The sequence below is a fragment of the Thamnophis elegans genome, chromosome 12 (genome assembly GCF_009769535.1).
Source record: "Thamnophis elegans isolate rThaEle1 chromosome 12, rThaEle1.pri, whole genome shotgun sequence".
In the NCBI taxonomy this organism is placed as follows: Eukaryota; Metazoa; Chordata; class Lepidosauria; order Squamata; family Colubridae; genus Thamnophis; species Thamnophis elegans.
In genome coordinates this window covers 46,786,736-46,804,700 of record NC_045552.1, presented here as the reverse complement: position 1 = coordinate 46,804,700, position 17,965 = coordinate 46,786,736, and the positions used below count along the sequence as shown (strand labels likewise).

At 45.4% G+C, this 17,965-nt stretch overlaps 1 protein-coding gene across 1 annotated transcript in view; it reads right to left on the bottom strand.

Moving 5' to 3' along the window:
- Window positions 1–343: 343 nt before the first annotated feature.
- Window positions 344–17,965, bottom strand: part of FAAH2 (fatty acid amide hydrolase 2) — a 29,156-nt gene continuing 11,534 nt past the window's right edge. Inside the window, exons 4-11 of the mRNA XM_032227100.1 lie at window positions 15,833–16,042; window positions 12,965–13,084; window positions 11,499–11,634; window positions 9,729–9,846; window positions 8,275–8,394; window positions 6,526–6,637; window positions 5,422–5,616; window positions 344–1,242 (exon numbers count right to left, since the gene is read on the bottom strand). Coding sequence (XP_032082991.1) covers window positions 1,067–1,242; window positions 5,422–5,616; window positions 6,526–6,637; window positions 8,275–8,394; window positions 9,729–9,846; window positions 11,499–11,634; window positions 12,965–13,084; window positions 15,833–16,042 — 1,187 coding nt within the window. The 3' untranslated portion in view covers window positions 344–1,066. The remainder of the gene's footprint in view (window positions 1,243–5,421; window positions 5,617–6,525; window positions 6,638–8,274; window positions 8,395–9,728; window positions 9,847–11,498; window positions 11,635–12,964; window positions 13,085–15,832; window positions 16,043–17,965) is intronic.

The following is a 17,965-nucleotide window of genomic DNA, read 5'->3' as shown; positions in this document are numbered from 1 at the left end:
GAAGAAGAAGAGGAGGAGGAGGAGGAAGAAGAAGAAGAGGAGGAAGAGGAAGAAGAGAAGAGGAAGAAGAGGAGGAGGAGGAAGAAGAAGAGGAGGAGGAGGAGGAAGAAGAAGAGGAAGAGGAGGAGGAGGAGGAAGAAGAGGAGGAGGAGGAAGAAGAGGAGGAGGAGGAAGAAGAGGAGGAAGAGGAGGAAGAAGAGGAGGAGGAAGAGGAAGAAGAAGAGGAGGAGGAGGAAGAAGAAGAGGAGGAGGAAGAAGAAGAGGAGGAGGAGGAGGGGAGGAGGAGGAAGAAGAGGAGGAAGAGGATGACGAAGAGGAAGAAGAAGAAGAAGAAGACGAAGAAGATGACGAAGAAGAAGAAGGAGGAGGAGGAGGAGGAGGAGGAGAAGAAGAAGAAGAAGCCGCCACTTAGGCAGAAACACTGAGACACATCAGACTCTCCCAGAGGTTTTCTTGAGCCCATCAACATGTCTTTCACTGGGCTTGGTTCCTGCCTGTGCTTCTCCCAGTGACGTCATCAACATCAACCTCCACTTGAGTAGAAGTCCATGAAAAGGTGAAGCAAAGCCAAGGTCCCCGGGCTCTTTCTCCGTGCAAATCGAGAGGGGAACCTTGATTCCTCCTGTTCTTTCTACCAGAGGAGTGCAATTCCATCAAGATCTCTCTTGGTCTAAAATTATTTTCTACGTAGGAAAAAAGAAGGAACAGCAGCAGAGGACACCCAATCCTACTCTACCAATGAAGGGTAAAAAAGGGGGGGGGGGTTCACCCCCCAACACCCGTCCTTTGCTCCCAGCCTTGCTTTCCCTGAGGCAGCATCCTCCCCACCAAAATCTAGCAAGGAAGTCAAAGAGAAGAGCCAATGGACTCCTTCTCCACTTTGGCTGGGGCCAGCAAATGATCTAACCTGGTGAACACATTCATGGCCTCATGTCTACTCCCTTGGGTTCTGTAGAAAAGGTGGACACAGCCCTTCAAAACCTCAAGCCCAAACCCCTAACTCCAGATTTCACAGGTGGAGAAGCATTCTTCTTCTTCATGTCCTCCAGGTCCCGGGAAAGTCGTGTTAGGATTGGCCGGGGGGAACCCAACCACCAAAGGCCTTCTCCAAGTATCGTGCCACGGCCAAGGTCAAGTGGTCATTATGAGGTCCGGCCACCACCTGGATCCCTAAAGGGAGTCCATCCTTGCTCAAGCCGAGAGGACACTGCGTCACCGGCAAGCCCAGAATGTTGAAGATGGCTGAAAAGAAGAAAAGGACAACAACAGAGAGGTCAAAGATTTGGAGCGCTTTTCTGTAAAACAAGAATAAAACATTTGAAGAGGAATCTTTTAGAGCAGTGTTTCTCAACCTTGGCTACTTGAAGATGTCTGGACTTCAACTCCCAGAATTCCCCAGCCAGTGAATGCTGGCTGGGGAATTCTGGGAGTTGAAGTCCAGACATCTTCAAGTTGCCAAGGTTGAGAAACACTGTTTTAGAGCAATCCAAAGGGATTCCAAAGAGGATTTTCTGGGATTATGAGATCAAAGTGGGCCTTAAAGGGGAGAAAAGCTTATGATCATTGTTTAGGAACGATGTTGTGATACAGTTAGTTGGTAAAGTCCAGCCTTCATTGTTGGACTTATCTACAGCAAGAATGCAAGGAATGCTGGATAAACCAGCATCCAGCATGAAAGACCCAACGACTCAGAAGAAATCTATGTCCCTTGTAAAAGGGCAACACTGCTAGAGGGTCGAATGCTGCCCTGATGTAAATAATAATAATAATAATACAACCTTTAACACTTCCACATCTGCCTATCCCCGGCCCTTGGGAAGGATTTGATAGGTGGATAAAATGTCAAATCCAATCAATCTAGAGTATTATACAACTAACAACAACAACGATAATAATAATAGTAGTAGTAATTGGAGCCCTTGGAGCAATACCTAAAGGGCTACCTCGCTATTTGGACATTTTAAATTTATCAGATTTGAACATTCTGATTCTACAAAAAACCACCCTACTTGGAACAGCTTATATCCTCCAATGCTACCTTAACAGTTCCTAGGTCCTTGGTTAGGACTCGAGCGGTTGAGCTACCAACCAGCCCCAAAGGCTGTGAATCTCACCAAAGATTAATCACATAATAATAATAATAATAATAATAATAATAATAATAATAATAATAATAATAATAATAATAATTTTATACATTGCCCAATTCCTAGCAACCCTGGGCGATTTACAAATTGTTCAATATGTTGAAATGAGAAAGCAACACAAACACACACAGACACACAGACTCAGGAAGAGAGTCAGAGAGAAAGTCACAGAGACAGAGACAGACAGAGAGAGAGACAGAGAGTCAGAGAGAGAGTTAAAGAGACAGAGAGACAGATACAGAGACAGACAGAGAAACAGAGAGACAGAGAGATAGAGAAAAAGACAGAGACAGAGATACAGAGACAGACAGACACACAGAGAGAGAGAGAGAGGGAGGGAGGGAGGGAGGGAGGGAGGGAGGGAGGGAGAGAGAGGGGTGGCAGAGGCAGAGGCAAAGAAAAGAGAGCTTCAGTCATGAAATAGCAATAGCAGTTAGACTTATAAACCGCTTCATAGGGCTTTTAGCCCTCTCTAAGCAGTTTACAGAGTCAGCATATTGCCCCCAACAACAATCCGGGTTCTCATTTTACCCACCTCGGAAGGATGGAAGGCTGAGTCAACCCTGAGCCGGTGAGATTTGAACAGCCGAACTGCAGAACTGCAGTCAGCTGAAGTAGCCTGCAGTGCTGCATTTAACCACTGCGCCACCTCGGCTGCTTACCAAAGACCGAGCTAAAGATTCCAATCAGTTTTAAAGTATGTTCTGAGCCATCCTTCCTTTCACTCAGAACACTGTCAATATTCTCATAGGATCAGTACTGAAACTACAATTTCTAGCTAGGTTACCTCTCTTCTCCATGGCACCCCAATGAAACAGCAGAAGAATTTTGGGACTGCAATCTATATTGTGCTGCATTTGCTCTTGTGAGGGGAAGGGGAAGTGCACGCATGCATGTCTACACTTGCCAGGAAATTAAGTTTCATGCCAACCATGTGGTAAATCCTAGGCAACTCCAGCTATTTTGGACCAGCTCTCAACTGCAACGGCCCAAGGCTGAAGGGAATCAATGGCGCCTACTGCTTTGCTATCAGAAATGATACCATGAATGAAATCATGGGGTCTTGCACAGATGGGGGTTTTAAATACAGATACATACTGTATAGATTCAGATTAACAGAGTTGGAAGGGACCTTGAAGGTCATCTAGTCCAACCCCCTGCCCAAGCAGGAGACCCTATACCATTTCTGACAGATGGCAGTCCAGTCTCTTCTTGAAAGCCTCCAGTGAGGAAGCTCCCACAACGTTTGAAGGCAACTTCTGTTCCATGAGTGGATTGTTCTTACTGTCAGGAAAATGTCTTCCTTATTTCCAGTTTGAATCTCTTCTTATTCAGTTTCCATCCATTGTTCCTTGTCTGTCCTTCAGGTGCCTTGGAAAATAGCTTGACCCCCTCCTCTCCGTGGCAGCCCCTCAAATATTGGAACAGGGCTATCATGTCTCCCCTGGTCCTTCGCTTCACTAGACTAGCCATGCCCAGTTCCTGCAACCCGTTCATTGTATGTTTTAGTCTCCAGTTCCCTAACCATCCTGGTTGCTCTTCTCTGTACTTTTTCTAGAGTCTTAACATCTTTTTATAGTGTGGTGACCAAAACTGGATGCAGTATTCTAGGTGTGGTCTTACCAGTGGTGGGTTTCAAAAATTGTTCGAACCTACTCTGTGGGTGTGGCCTCCTTTGTGGGAGTGGCTTGCCAGCCATGTGACCGGATGGGAGTGGCTTGCCGCCCATGTGACCGGATATGGAGATGCCGACGACACTTGTCAGAACCACCTTAAATTACCTCACACAAAGCACTGGCATGCATAAGAATAGGATGTAAACTTGTTTTTTAAAAGGCATCTTTGGTTTGCCTTAAAACAACTTCAACACACGCAATGTTCTGATTGCACCACAAACGCAGTAGTCACCCTTACCTTTCACAGAGGCACTGAGGTTTATAAATATGAGCATGATAGTGTAGAATAATCATATCCAAGGACCAGTGGTGGGTTTCAAAACTTTTTGGAACCTCTTCTGTAGGTGTGGCCTGCTTTCCGGGTCCACTGGTGGAACCTCTTCTAACCGGTTCGGTAGATTTGACGAACCGGTTCTACTGAATAGGTGCGAACTGGTAGGAACCCACCTCTGGGTCTTACTAAGGCTTTATAGAGTGGTATTAGTACCTCACTTGATCTTGATTGTATCCCTCTGTTAATGCAATTTAGGATTGCATTGGCTTTTTGGTTGCCGCCACACTGCTGGCTCATATTTAATTGGTTGTCCACTAAGATTCCAAGATCCCTCTCATGGTTACTGCTATTAAGCCTGGTTTCACCCAGTCTATACATGTACTTTTGGTTTTTCTTGTCTAAGTATAAGACTTTACTTTTCTCTACAATGAATTTCATTTTGTTAGATAGGGCCCAGTGTTCAAGTCTGTCAAGATCCATCTGGATCTTGAGCCTATCTTCTAGGATGTTGGCTATTCCGGCCAGCTTAGTATCATCGGCAAATTTGGTAAGTTCTCCTTCTATTCCCTCATCGAAGTCATTTATGAAGATATTGAATATATCTTGTTTATAGAAGGGCGTGTTAAAATATCCCCTTATAGCCCTAGCAGCTGCTACATTCTAACTAGGAAGATAGTTCATCATTAAAGCAGTGACTTCTTTTTCCAGGATTTTGCACAGCCTTAAAAAAGCAGCTGCTTTAATAAGTCAACTTCTCAAAAGAGCATCTTTGAGGACATAGATGCCTTGATGAGAGGTAGAGTGATGCTTCTCCCACATCAGGTGGTGCTTATCTCCGTTTCAAAGCCAAAGAGCCAGCACTATCCAAAGACGTCTCTGTGGTCATGTGGCCGGCATGATTAAAAGCCGAAGGCGCACAGAACGCTGATACCTTCCCACCAAAGGTGGTTCCTATCTTTCTACTTGCATTTTTACGTGATTTCGAACTGCTAGGTTGGCAGAAGCTGGGACAAGTCACGGGAGCTCACCCCGTTACACGGTGCTAGGGATTCAAACCGCCGAACTGCCAACCTTTCTGACCAACAAGCTCAGCCTCTGAGCCACCACATCCCAAAGCCAATCTGGTATAGCTACATTAAAATTCCTACTGTAGCAACCTTGCTTCCTTCCGCCAACAATTTCCACCCAATTTCCCAATAGTAGCATGTTAAGACTTCAATGTCTTCAAAGCAGGCAATTGGCCTCTTCCAATCTATAAACTGAAACATTCGGAAAGAGTGTGAAATGAATCACAGCGATTCAGACAAGGACGGGAGCTTCCTACCTGTGTAGGCAAAATTGAAGGGCATGCCCAGTGGTGCGTGATGCTTGGGAGCTAGTACAGGGTGTGAAGGGTATAAGAAGACGCCATTCTCTCCCAATAATTCCACCATCTCTGTCTGCAGGCTCTGTGCCATGCTTGCTAGCTTGGCATTTGCCTTGGAATTGTATTTCGTCAACTTCTCCGTTATTCCTAGTGCTGAGGGATAAAAACATATTGAGGCAGACCCATTCACAACAAAAAACGATTTGTTTCACATGCGCAAATAGACTGTGCTACGCCATGCATTGTGGGTGTTTAGATATATGTGGCTTTCTTGATTTTGGGGAGGTGCAGGTCCCCCTAGGAATTTTACCAGACCAGGGGTCTCCAAACTTGGGAACTTTAATGCCTATTGCTGGCTGAGGGATTCTGAGAGTTGAAGTCCACAAGTCTTAAAGTTCTCAATGTTAGAGACCCCCACACTGGAGGGATGAGTAGAGTTCCATGATGTAGAATCATAGAATTCTAGGCTTAAAAGCAGGGTGGATTTGATTTAAATCAACTCGATTTAAATCACGATTTAAATCACTAGTAAAAAGGCTTGATTTAAATCAACTCATTTTTGAAGGGCAACTATCATCTCCGTCCCTCAGCGGCTCCTCCTCTGATCTGCTGTTGACTCACCAACACTCCCAATATTGCAGAATCTACAGCCTCATATACTACGTAACTAAGCTTCATTTCATGATGAATAAACTAAATTATTAATGTATCTTACATAGAAAGCTAACTTTAGATATTTACTCCCAAAGCGTGTTAACATTAATATTAAGCATTAACCAATTCCGTTGTATACATGGTGTACAATGACAGTAAAGGCTACGCTATACTATTTTATTAAAATAAATTTGATAAAAATAAAAGAAAATCCGATTTAAATAAACAAAAATCATTTTTTAAATATATTTTTTGAATCATTGATTTTTATCCACCCTGCTTAGAAGGGATGCTGGAAGTCTTCTGGTCCAATCCATACCCTGCCTAGATCAAAATCCTTAGGTGTTAAAAAATAGAAGTGGCAAAAGTAACGAATATGAAGAACTGCCCCAGGTCTTCAGTTCTTACCAATGGCTGGAAATGTGTGAGAAGAGAGTCTCATCATCCACTTCACCAGTTCCCATGATGGCCATACTGGTTTTCCGTGGTCACCAAGCAAATCAGTGAAAGTTTGATTTTCCTAAAAGGCAACGTGGAAAAAGAGGCATAGATAGATAGATAGATAGATAGATAGATAGATAGATAGATAGATAGATAGATAGATAGATAGATAGATAGATAGGGGGGGATATTTCCTTCTTTTGGCTCATCTCTTCATTCTTAGTATCATTTTTATGGAAAGTTGCAGCTGTATCTGCGTTTTCAGAGGACAATTAAGTAACATGTTGCAGGATCCAATCTGGGTTGGTTCACTGATACCAGAGGTTTAGTCTTTTGCGCTTTTCATGCTGGAGGCCATCCTCAGAAATCTCCTCTCTACTGAAATTGTGTGCTTTTGGGCTCTTCTATGTTTAGTACTTGTGTAGTGCCTGGTTGGTTGATCGGGGTGTTGATGGTTGGAGATTGGCTATCGTTTTCCTTGTGCTGCTGAGCACTTGACTCCAGAGATGGCATTCAGCAGCTTCTGACCAGTCACAGAGAACCAGTAGTGGAAATTTTGAGTAGTTTAGAGAACCGGTAAATACCATCTCTGGCTGGCCCCGCCCCCCATCTATTATCTGCCTCCCGAGTCCCAGCTGATCGGGAGGGAATGGGGATTTTACAGTATCCTTCCCCTGGAGTGGGTGGGAATGGAGATTTTACAGTATTGTTCCCCTGCCACACCCGCCAAGCCACGCCCACCAAGCCACGCCCGCAGAAACGGTAGTAAAAAAAATCTGAATCTCACCACTGCTTGACTTCTAAGTACCAGATAGGTTTATGATAAATCAACACTCCTGTTGACTGATAAAGGGCCCCTTTCCCAGGCTTCAATCATTTCCCTGGCTATTTTTGTACCTTCTCAGCCAACAATCTTGTGTTCTTGCAATCTCCTTGTCTGTCCAACATGGGCAATCTATGCATACCAGATCTTCTCTTGGCAGGGCCCAAAGTTGGATGCCCCTGTTTTAGAGGATCTTTCATTTGGGGGGTTCCACTTAGGGGGTCTGTGCTCCATCTATACTGCTCCACCTGTACCTTTGTTCTGGGGGGAGGTGTCACTCATGCAGACTGGAGAAGATATTTTGGAAAGGCGGTTGCTTTTCAAAAAATGGTACGACATCAAGGCCAGGAATGGTATGGCACTCCTTGCCCTTCTAGATGTTTGCCTTTTTTTCAATCCCTCACTTCAGGCTGCTCCGTGCCTGGAATCACCAGCCAGCTTGAGTATCTGTAATAATGTGTGTGTGTATATCTGGGCGTGCATATTTAGATGTGATGTTCAACTCAGTGTTAAGTGGATTTGCCTATCCAATAGCATGCATACCAGATCCCCTGCATGAATCCCCTGTGATTTTGTAGGACAGATGTGGAGGGAGGGAGGGAGCTGTTCTGAGCAAGGCTTCCCAAGAGCCTGAAGCAAACTCCTTGTCCCGATAAAAAAACCCTTTTATTAATTGACTGTGAATTCTGCTCCTTCACATCCAGCAAAGTCTTTCAAGGGAGGATTTACAGTCACAGACCTTATCTGGCTTGGAGAGCTGACAGGCTCCCTGAGGTCAACCAGAGCCCTAATGCGGCCCTCAATGAAGTTGAGTTTGACACCCCTGCTCTAATAGATTTCCATCCTTGGGGAGTGGGGGGGGGGGGAAGAGGAAAGATTTGCTTTTGACATACCTGATTATCACTGCTCTTGGAAGACATCATAACTGACCAGATTTGGAAGGAATATTTCATTTTGCTGATGGCCACGTTCTCCACCTCAACCCCCAGGTCCGTCTCTAAGTGTGCCACCGTCTTTAGGACAGCAAAGGGGAGGAGAAAGAGAAAAGGGCCGTCAGCTTCGGTCTCAAACTTTGACATGAAATATTAACGGAAGGAGGAGGAACTCTGACAATTAAACGGCTACCCTGAAATCTTGAAAGGTTTTTAAGCAAGAAAATAAATAAACCACACATATGAATATATTGCTTCGCTGAAGAACCACAGTGTTCACTTAATGACAGCTGCAAAAAATCCATAATTCACTTGGGTGCTTTGATTTACAACCGTCGGGGCTTACAATGGGAATTCTAGGCGTTGTTATGGCCGTACGTCGAGGACTTCTTCCTGTACTGTAAATTTCCAGGTCTCAACTCAGCTGACTTTCTACTCCTGCTTTGGGAGATGCCTGGATTTGAACCCAGGAGGTTCTGCGTACAAAACTGGTGGCCCAACACGTTGAGCTACAGGCCTTTTTATGATTCTCAACAAGACAAGGACCAGATCTCTCAAGTTACAAGAGAGAACTAACCCAACGAATTTCGGCCCAGCTGACAACACTGCCATTGACAGGTAGTCCTCGACTTACAACCATAACCCAGCCCAAAATTTCTGTTGTTAAGTGAGCGATGTGTTAAGTGAGCGTTGCCCCATTTTATGACCATTCTTGCCACACTTGGTAAATGAATTGCTTTCCGTTAATCACCCTGCCGTTAAATGAATCTGGCTTCCCCATCGACTTCGCTCGTCAGCAGGTTCACAAAAGGGGATCACGTGACTCTTGGGACACAGCCACGGTCGTAAGTGTGAACCAGTTGCCAAGCCTCTGAATTTTGATCCCGTGATGCTGAGGACGCTGCAAAGGTCGTAGGTGTGAAAAATGGCCACTTTTCTCAGCGCCTTGTCACTTTGAACGAGGGACGCGGTGGCTCAAGTGGCTAAAACGCTGAGCTTGTCGATCAGAAAGGTCGGCGGTTCGAATCCCTAGTGCCGCAAAGCAGAGTGAGCTACCGCTACTTGTTCCAGCTTCTGCCAACCTAGCAGTTCGAAAGCACGTAAAAAATGCAAGTAGAAAAATAGGAACCACTTTGGTGGGAAGGTAACAGCGTTCCGTGCACCTTCGACATTTAGTCATGCTGACACATGACCATGGAGACATCTTTGGACAGCGCTGGCTCTTCAGCTTTGAAACGGAGATGAGTACTGCCCCCTAGAGTCGGGAACGACTAGCACGTATGTGCAAGGGGAACCTTTACCTTTAACTTGGAACAATCACTAAATGAATTGTAGGGCCACCTGTATTTAAACTGCTATCTGATTTCTGCAATGGCACTCAAGCTTTGAAGCAACCAAAGTCAACTTCTTCTTACTTTCCGATGACCTTGGAGAATCTCTTTATCGACTGGTAAGAGGAAAATGGAGCCTCCATCATGTTCCATGGAGTAGAACTTGATCTTCTGCAAAGAGACCGGGTCATCCAGCTTCAGTCTGAAGAAGAAGGAATGAGATGGAAAGGGAAGCCGTGAAGAACAATGGAAGCTCTCCTGTCTTAGGAGATCATCCATCTGAAATGGGCACATTGGATTTGGTTTAATCCAGCTCCTAGATAATATAATCCAGTAGATCAGGGGGGTCAAACTGGATTTCATTGAGGGCCGCATCAGGGTTGTGTTTGACCTCGGAGGGCCGGGGGTGGGCCTGATCATGGTGGGCGTGACATGGGACTTGTGTCAGGGGGAAGGCAAGTGCTAGGGCAGGACTTCCCTGAGACCCTCCCTCCCTCTCATTATAATCTCCTTCCTTCCTTCCTCCCTCCCCGCTGCCTCCCTCTCCTTCCATTCCTTCCTTCCATCCATCCATTCCTCCCTCCCTTCCATTCCTTCCTTCCATCCTTCCATTCCTTCCTTCCACTCTTTCCATTCCTTCCTTTCTTCGATTCCTCCCTCCCTTCCATTCCTTCCTTCCATTCCTTCCCCCTCCCTCCTACTCCTTCCATTCCTTCCATCCATCCATTCCTTCCTTCCATTCCTTCCTTCCTTCCATTCCTTCCTTCCATTCTTCCTCCCTCCTTCCATTCCTTCCTTCCTTCCATTCCTTCCTTCCCTCCTTCCCATTCCTTCCTTCCATCCTTCCTTCCATCCTTCTATTCCTTCCTTCCTTCCATTCCTTTCTCCCTCCCTTCCATTCCTTCTTTCCATCCCTTCCTTCCATCCTTCTATTCCTTCCTCCCTCCCTCCCATTCCTTCCTTCCTTCTTCCTTCTAATTTCTTCTTCCTAATTTCTTTCTAGTTTGTTTTGCTAGCCTCTGCCAGCGAAAACGAGGCATGAGGGGGGCTCACGCATTCAGGCACGCACATGCGCGCACACACACACAACACCCCGTTTTCACTAGCAGAGGTGCCGTGGGCTGGTCCTTTGCTATTTCCAGGCCAGCTCTGCGGTCCAGATCTAAGCACCCCACGGGCCGGATCCAGCCCATGGGCCTTGAGTTTCACACCCCTGTACTAGATGCTCTTCTCATCTTTTGAGAAGACGGTAGTAAAGCTTGAAGTGACCACAAAAACCTAGAGTACTGCATCCAGTTTTGGTCACCACCCTATAAAAAAGATGTTGAGACTCTAGAAAAAGTGCAGAGAAGAAGCAATCAGGATGATTAGGGGACTGGAGGCTAAAATATTTGATGAACGGTTAGGACTAGATGACCTATAAGGTCCCTTCCAACTCTGTTAATCAATTAGCATTAAATTTTCAGATGACCATGTTCATGGACAGTCCCATGATCCTCTAAGAGAACATGTCAGAAAATGGTATCAGCAAATGAACTTTAATAAAAAGTCAATTCTTAGTTACCTAAACAGAGAAACAGAATGACTAGATAAAAGACGCAGTGCAGGTGGGGATGACTTTTGACTTCCAGCTGGCTTCCCCATTGACACTGTTTGTGGGAAACTGGCAGGGAGTGTCATATGCCCCGCGGATGCTGCAACCATCATAAATACATGCCTGTGACCAAACACCTGAACATTGATCACATGACTGTGGTGGTCAGTCACTTTTGTTGTTGTAACTTTGAACCATTGCTAAACAAATGGTTTTAAGCTGAGGGCTACCTCTACTGCAAATCAATGAAAGCCACCTACTTGGAAATGTTTGGCCCAGCCATCACTCTCAACAGGAGCTCCATGTCTTCTGCATAACGACACATAGGTCCAGTGCACAGGAAGTTTATACGATGGCCAACCGCATCAGGAAACTGGCCGTCATTGGGCACCACGCCTACAAAAACCCACAGAAGCAAAGTTCAGTCCTGCACGACAAGCCACATTTCTCCTAGTCTGGCATTCGCAGTTGCTTCTTTTCATAGGTTGTGTTGTGACTCGGCAGAAACCTCCTATGAGTTGTTTCGGGATGCTCACAGGAGATGTTAACGAGCAGCTGTGGCTCGTTAGGATCTCTCCTCCTGCGGATAAAAGACTGATGGTGCCACGCCCTAGTTGCAGAAGTCAATGTTCCATTCCGTTCCGTTTCTGTTCTAGTCAACGTTCCCTGAGAAACCAACTTGGAGAAGTGGTTTGCTGTAAGAGTTTGTTTTTGCATTTGCTGCTTAACTTTTTGCCAGAGAATTTATCTGTGTTTATTTTGGGCTCGCAGCCAGCAAGAGCCGGGACTGATAAAAATATTCCTTTGGACATTCTGTCTGGCTGTAGTTTTTGAACGGGCAAGGTGGGGGTCAGAACAGGTTGTCCTCAACTAACAATGACTTGTGTGTCCCCCCCCCCCAGGAAACTAATCTTTTAATATCAATTTTCCAAGGTATATTGTTTTTCTCCCACGTAACAAAGAAGTAGTAAACCCAGCTGGTCTACCTCCCACCATTGTCCAATTAGCTTGGAGAAAATGAACTGCCAGCAGTTCGATCCTGACCCAGGCTCAAGGTTGACTTAGCCTTCCATTCTTCCGAGGTGGGTAAAATGAGGACTCAGATTGTTGAGGGCAAGATACTAACATTTATAAATGGGTTAGAGCAGGGGTAGTCAACCCTTTTATACCTACCGCCCACTTTTAGCAATAGCAATAGCAGTTAGACTTATATACCGCTTCATAGGGCTTTCAGCCCTCTCTAAGCGGTTTACAGAGTCAGCATATTGCCCCCAACAACAATCCAGGTCCTCATTTTACCCACCTCGGAAGGATGGAAGGCTGAGTCAACCCTGAGCCGGTGAGATATGAACAGTCGAACTGCAGAACTGCAGTCAGCTGAAGTAGCCTGCAGTGCTGCATTTAACCACTGCGCCACCTCGGATCTTTGTATCTCTATTAGTAGTAAAAATTTCTAACTGCCCACCGGTTCCACAGTAATGGTGATTTATAAAGTAGGGAAGTCAATTAAATTAAAAAAAGAAAAGTGCTTCAGTATCGGACAAAATCCCTACCGCCCACCATGAGAGCTGGAATGCCCACAAGTGGGCGGTAGGGACCAGGCTGACTACCACTGGGTTAGAGAATGCTGTAAAGTACTATGGAGTGATATATAAATCTAAGCGCTGTTGCTAACCACAAACTTTGTCATTAGAACTGCTTCTAGGGAGGGATAACCAGGCAATACCTGTGGTGGGCTTGTGTCCAAAGATCCCATTGAAGAAGGCGGGCATACGGATGCTGCCCCCGACGTCTGAGCCGATACCAATCACAGAACCAGCAGCTCCTAAGATGCAACCTTCACCCCCTGCACGAAAACAAACACCAGATTGGCACTCCAATAAAGACCAAGTCAAGAGTATCATACAGTTCTGGAACATCCATTCTGGAAAGAGCAGTTTTACTACTCTGGCATTGACAACTTATGTTAATAAGTTATATAATAAGTTATGTTAGTGCTTATGTTAATTTTTTGATTTATCTGCAAAAATATGCATATCCAGCTGAGTTATAAGCAGGTTTCACACGCACAGGCTTATAAAGTTGTTTAGGTCAGTGTTTCTGCTTTACACACAGACACACACACAGACACACACACTCGCTGACTCTGCTTAGAGAGGGCTGTAAAGCATTAGATCTCACAGGGTTGGCCTCCTCCGGGTGCCATCTACCAGCCAATGCCACCTGGCTATTACCCGGGGGAGGGCCTTCTCTGTGGCAGCTCCGGCCCTCTGGAATGAACTCCCCGCAGGGATTCGGACCCTCACCTCTCTCCAGGCCTTCCGAAAAGCCGTCAAAACCTGGCTTTGCCGGCAGGCCTGGGGGTGATGAGTTCCCTCCCCTCCCGACATGTATGGCTGTGCGACTGTTGTCTACTTTTATTATTTGTATTTTGTCTTTTATGTTCCCCCTTTTTTCCCCCTTGAATTGTTCGCCGCCCTGAGTCCTCCCAGAGAAGGGCGGCATACAAATAATAAAATACAAATACAAATACTGTGAAGCGGTATACAAGTTTAAGTGCTTTTGCTATTAAAGAAATTAATAAAAAAAATAATAAAAGCAATATATATTTTGAGAAAGAGTTCAGCAAAGAAAATGAAAAGTGAAAAAAGAGGGAAGGGGAAAGGGAAGGTATAAATATCTTCTTAATATCAGTAACAAGTACATTTATGATGTTATCTTCTCTGTAAGGTTACCACTTACTTTTCTACTTTCCATTGTTTACTCTTTCTAATCATCAAAACCAGTGGTGGGTTTCAAAAAATTTTCGAACCTACACTGTGGGTGTGGCCTCCTTTGTAGGAGTGGCTTGCCGGACATGTGACCTGGTGGGAGTGGCTTGCCGGCCATGTGTTTTCTTTCTCTCTCTCTCTCTCTCTCTCTCTCTCTCTCTCTCTTTCCTTCCCTTTGTCCCTCTGTCCCTTTTTCCTTTTTTTCTTTCATCTCTCTCACTTTTTCTTTCTTTTTTCTTTTTTTCTTTATTTTTTTCTTCCTTTCTTTCTCTTTCTTTCTCTCTCTCTCTCTCTGTGAGTCTGTCTGTCTGTCTGTCTGTGTGTGTGTGTGTGTGTGTGTGTGTGTGTGTGGTGGGTTTCAAAATTTTTTAGAACCTCTTCTGTAGGTGTGGCCTGCTTTCCGGGTCCACTGGTGGAACCTCTTCTAACCGGTTCAGTAGATTTGACGAACCGGTTCTACCGAACTGGTGCGAACTGGTAGGAACCCACCTCTGCATCAAACCCATCGGGCAAAAAGACCATGAACGGTTTCCAGATTCTAATAAATGTAGTCATTGCCCTTCCCTTAATCAAACTAATCCTTTAGGCCAACGTTTCTCAAACGTGGCAACTTTTAAGATGTGTGGACTTCCATTCTCATGGCCGGCTGGGGAATTCTAGAAGCTGGAGTCCAGCGTAACTTCAAAGCTGCCCAGTTGGAGAATCCCTGACTCAGATGGGGGACAGCTCCTTAGGCCAATTCACTCAACTGAGTGGACTCCTGCATTACATTCAGCCATGCCTTGCTTTAGCAATGCGAATAAACTCCAATGATGGGTTTGCACAACTCAACCCAACAAAACCCAGAAAATCTGATTATAGTTTAGCCTGCTGCGTGAACCAGGACACTCTCAAAATCAGCTGGAGAAGAAAATACTTTCTGGTGAGACCAGTCTACCAGGGCAAGATGGTCTACCTAAATATGGGATGGAGCATACTGCATACTTTCAGCCCCAATCCAGGATTCTTCGCAGGCAGTCACTTCTGCAACAAACTATTTTTGTGTTAAATCTAAACTGACCGACAAAGAATTAAAGGGAGACTAGTATAGCTATTTCAAGCTGTTTAGCTCTTGTCAGCTAGTCATACCCTTCTGAGATTCGAACCCCGGGCTGCTTGCATATTAGGAAGATGCATTAACCTCTAGGCCACGGGCTCTCCTCACTTTGTCGAGTGTATCAGGGGGAGGGATTAAGTATAACCAGGGCAACCTGGTCTACCCAAATATGGGACGGAGCATACTGCTTCTACTTTCACCCTTTCAGTCCCAATCCAGGAGCCTTCGCAGACAGTCTCTTCCATGACAAACTATTTTTGTATTAAATCTAAATTGACCGACAAAGAATTAAAGGGAGACTAGTATAGCTATTTCAAGCTGTTTAGCTCTTGCCAGCTAGCCATACTCTTCTGGGATTCAAAACCTGGGACGCTTGCATATTAGGAAGAAGTATTAACCTCTAGGCCACGGGCTCTCCTCACTTTGTCGACTGTACCAGGGGGAGGGATTAAGTATAACTAGGGCAACCTGGTTTACCCAAATTTGGGACGGAGCATAGTGCTTCCACTTTTGTCCTTTCAGTCCCAATCCAGGAGCCTTTGCAGGCAGTTGCTTCCGCGACAAACTATTTTTGTGTTAAATTTCTATTTCTTTGTCGGTAAATTTAAATTTAACACTTCAAACTTAATAGCGGTTTCTGCTCGGGAGTTCTCTCCTTTCCTCGGCGGTTAAGGATTCCCGTTCCATCCCGTTAAATCCAGACTGGGCTGATCCACGATCTACTCACCTGAGCTGCCTCCTACAATGCAGTCAAGATTGTAGGGGTTGTTAGATCGTCCGTAGACACAATTGCTCGATTCAAACCACATGCACAGCTCGCTGCAGTTGGTCACCCCCAGGGGAATCGCGCCCGCCTGCTTCAACCGGGATACCACAATAGCGTCCGTGGTGGAGATCACGTTGCGGCGGTTAACCAATCCAGAGGAATTGGGCATCCCTACCAAGACGCAGAAACGAAGACTTGAAAGTGGTCAGCGTTTCACCTTGTCCGAGAACCCACAAAAAAGGAAAAGGAGAAAACAAGACACTTCTTCGAAGAGCAACATGGCTCTTGAAACTGCACAGTGGCATTGCAATGAAGGATACACTTATGTGACAACTACGTACACGAGGGAATTGTGCAGTTTCCTTCTCATCTGTGATGAAGCATGAAGTTCGGGGTGTTATAACGTGCATATATGCAGGGATGAACCTACATATATTCAGGTTGTGTGAAATGTGTCGCACATTTCTTCTTTCTAACCGCAGAAACCTCCCTTCCCTCATTGTTTTAACCAAGCCTGCCCTACCAGCGGAAAATTCCCCATTTTTTAAATTTCTGCTTGTTTTCTTCAGCACTGGCCCTATCTGACACCCAATTTTCCAATGGTAGGGCAGGCTTGTTTTTCTTTTTAATGTACCGTATTTTTCGGAGTATAAGACGCACACCCTTTTCCCTCAAAAAAGAGGCTGAAAATCTGGGTGCGTTTTATACACTGAATACAGCATTTTTTGCCTCCTGAAACCCTGCTCCCTTCACCAAAATGGTCATGCAGACCCTTTAGGAGGCTTTCAGACAGCTCCTGGGGGTTGGGGAGGGAAGAAATGAGGGGAAAACGGGCTGTTTTTTGCTAAATTTTGCCTCCCCCCTTGCTCCCAGGAGCACTCTATAAGCTTCCTAATGCCCTTTTTTGGACAAAAAATGGGCCCGTTTTTGCAAAAAAAAAACTGCCCGTTTTTTGGGTCCCCACGCTCCAGGAACATTCTACAAGCCTCCTAAGGGCTATTCATGCACTTTTTTTTGGGGGGAAAGGGCCCATTTTCGCGAAAAGCGGGCTGTTTTGGGGAGGTTTGCAGAGTGCACAAACTTTTTTTTTTTAAATGCCTCTTTAAAACCTTGGTGCATCTTATACTCCGGTGCGTCTTATACTCTGAAAAATATGGTACTTCTGAGTAGGGGTTTTATTTTTAATTGTCATTTGTCCGCAGACAACAATCTTACAGACCAGAGCAGTGGTGGCTAATCTTTTGCTCCTTGTGTGCCCAAATCACAGGTGTGCACGCGACAACACGCTCGTGCATCCACACCCATAATGCAATGCGCTCCACCCCCTGTGCGTGCATGCACAACCCCCCACACTCCTCCTGCACTTGCGCGCAACTCCCCTGCGCCCCGTTTTGGGCCTAGCAGATCTCCCTGAAGCCTCCTGAAACCAAAAATGGAGTGCGGTGGAGTGCCACACCCCCTCACCCCCTGCATGCACATGCACCCCCCCCCATGCACATACATCTCCCGAAAATCAGAGACCCGAAAATCAGCTGGTTGGCGGGAGGTGCATGCGCAGGGCAGCTGAGCTGGGTGACGGCTCGCGTGCCGTAAGTTCGCCATCATGGGACTTGAGCATTTAACTGCAAAACTATTAGATATATCTTGTGATCTGCTAAGGAGGGTCTGTCCTTGCCCTTTTTCTGCATACCCAAAATTCCTAACTTTGTTATAACTTTGCTTCATGGAAAAAACTTGAAATTCTGGATTACATTCTTTTTTTTCCCCCAGAATTTTTTCCCCCTCTTATATACCATTGTAAGTATACATTCACATAATTGTTATTCTTCTTTACATTTGTCATTCTTATACCTTTATTATTTCATTTAATAGGTTGTAATATACAGTTTGGGTTGCTTTATTACCATCCCTTCTTCCTGTTGTAACACCACCTTATTTCCCCTTTCTTTTCTCCCTCCCTCCCTTCTCTACTTCCTTCCTTCCTCCTCTACTTCCCCTTCCTTCTTCCCTTCCCTTCTTCCTACTCTTCCTCTTCCCTTTCCTATCCTCTCTCCTTCTCTTCCTCTCCCTTTCCTCCTCCTCTCCTTATCTCTT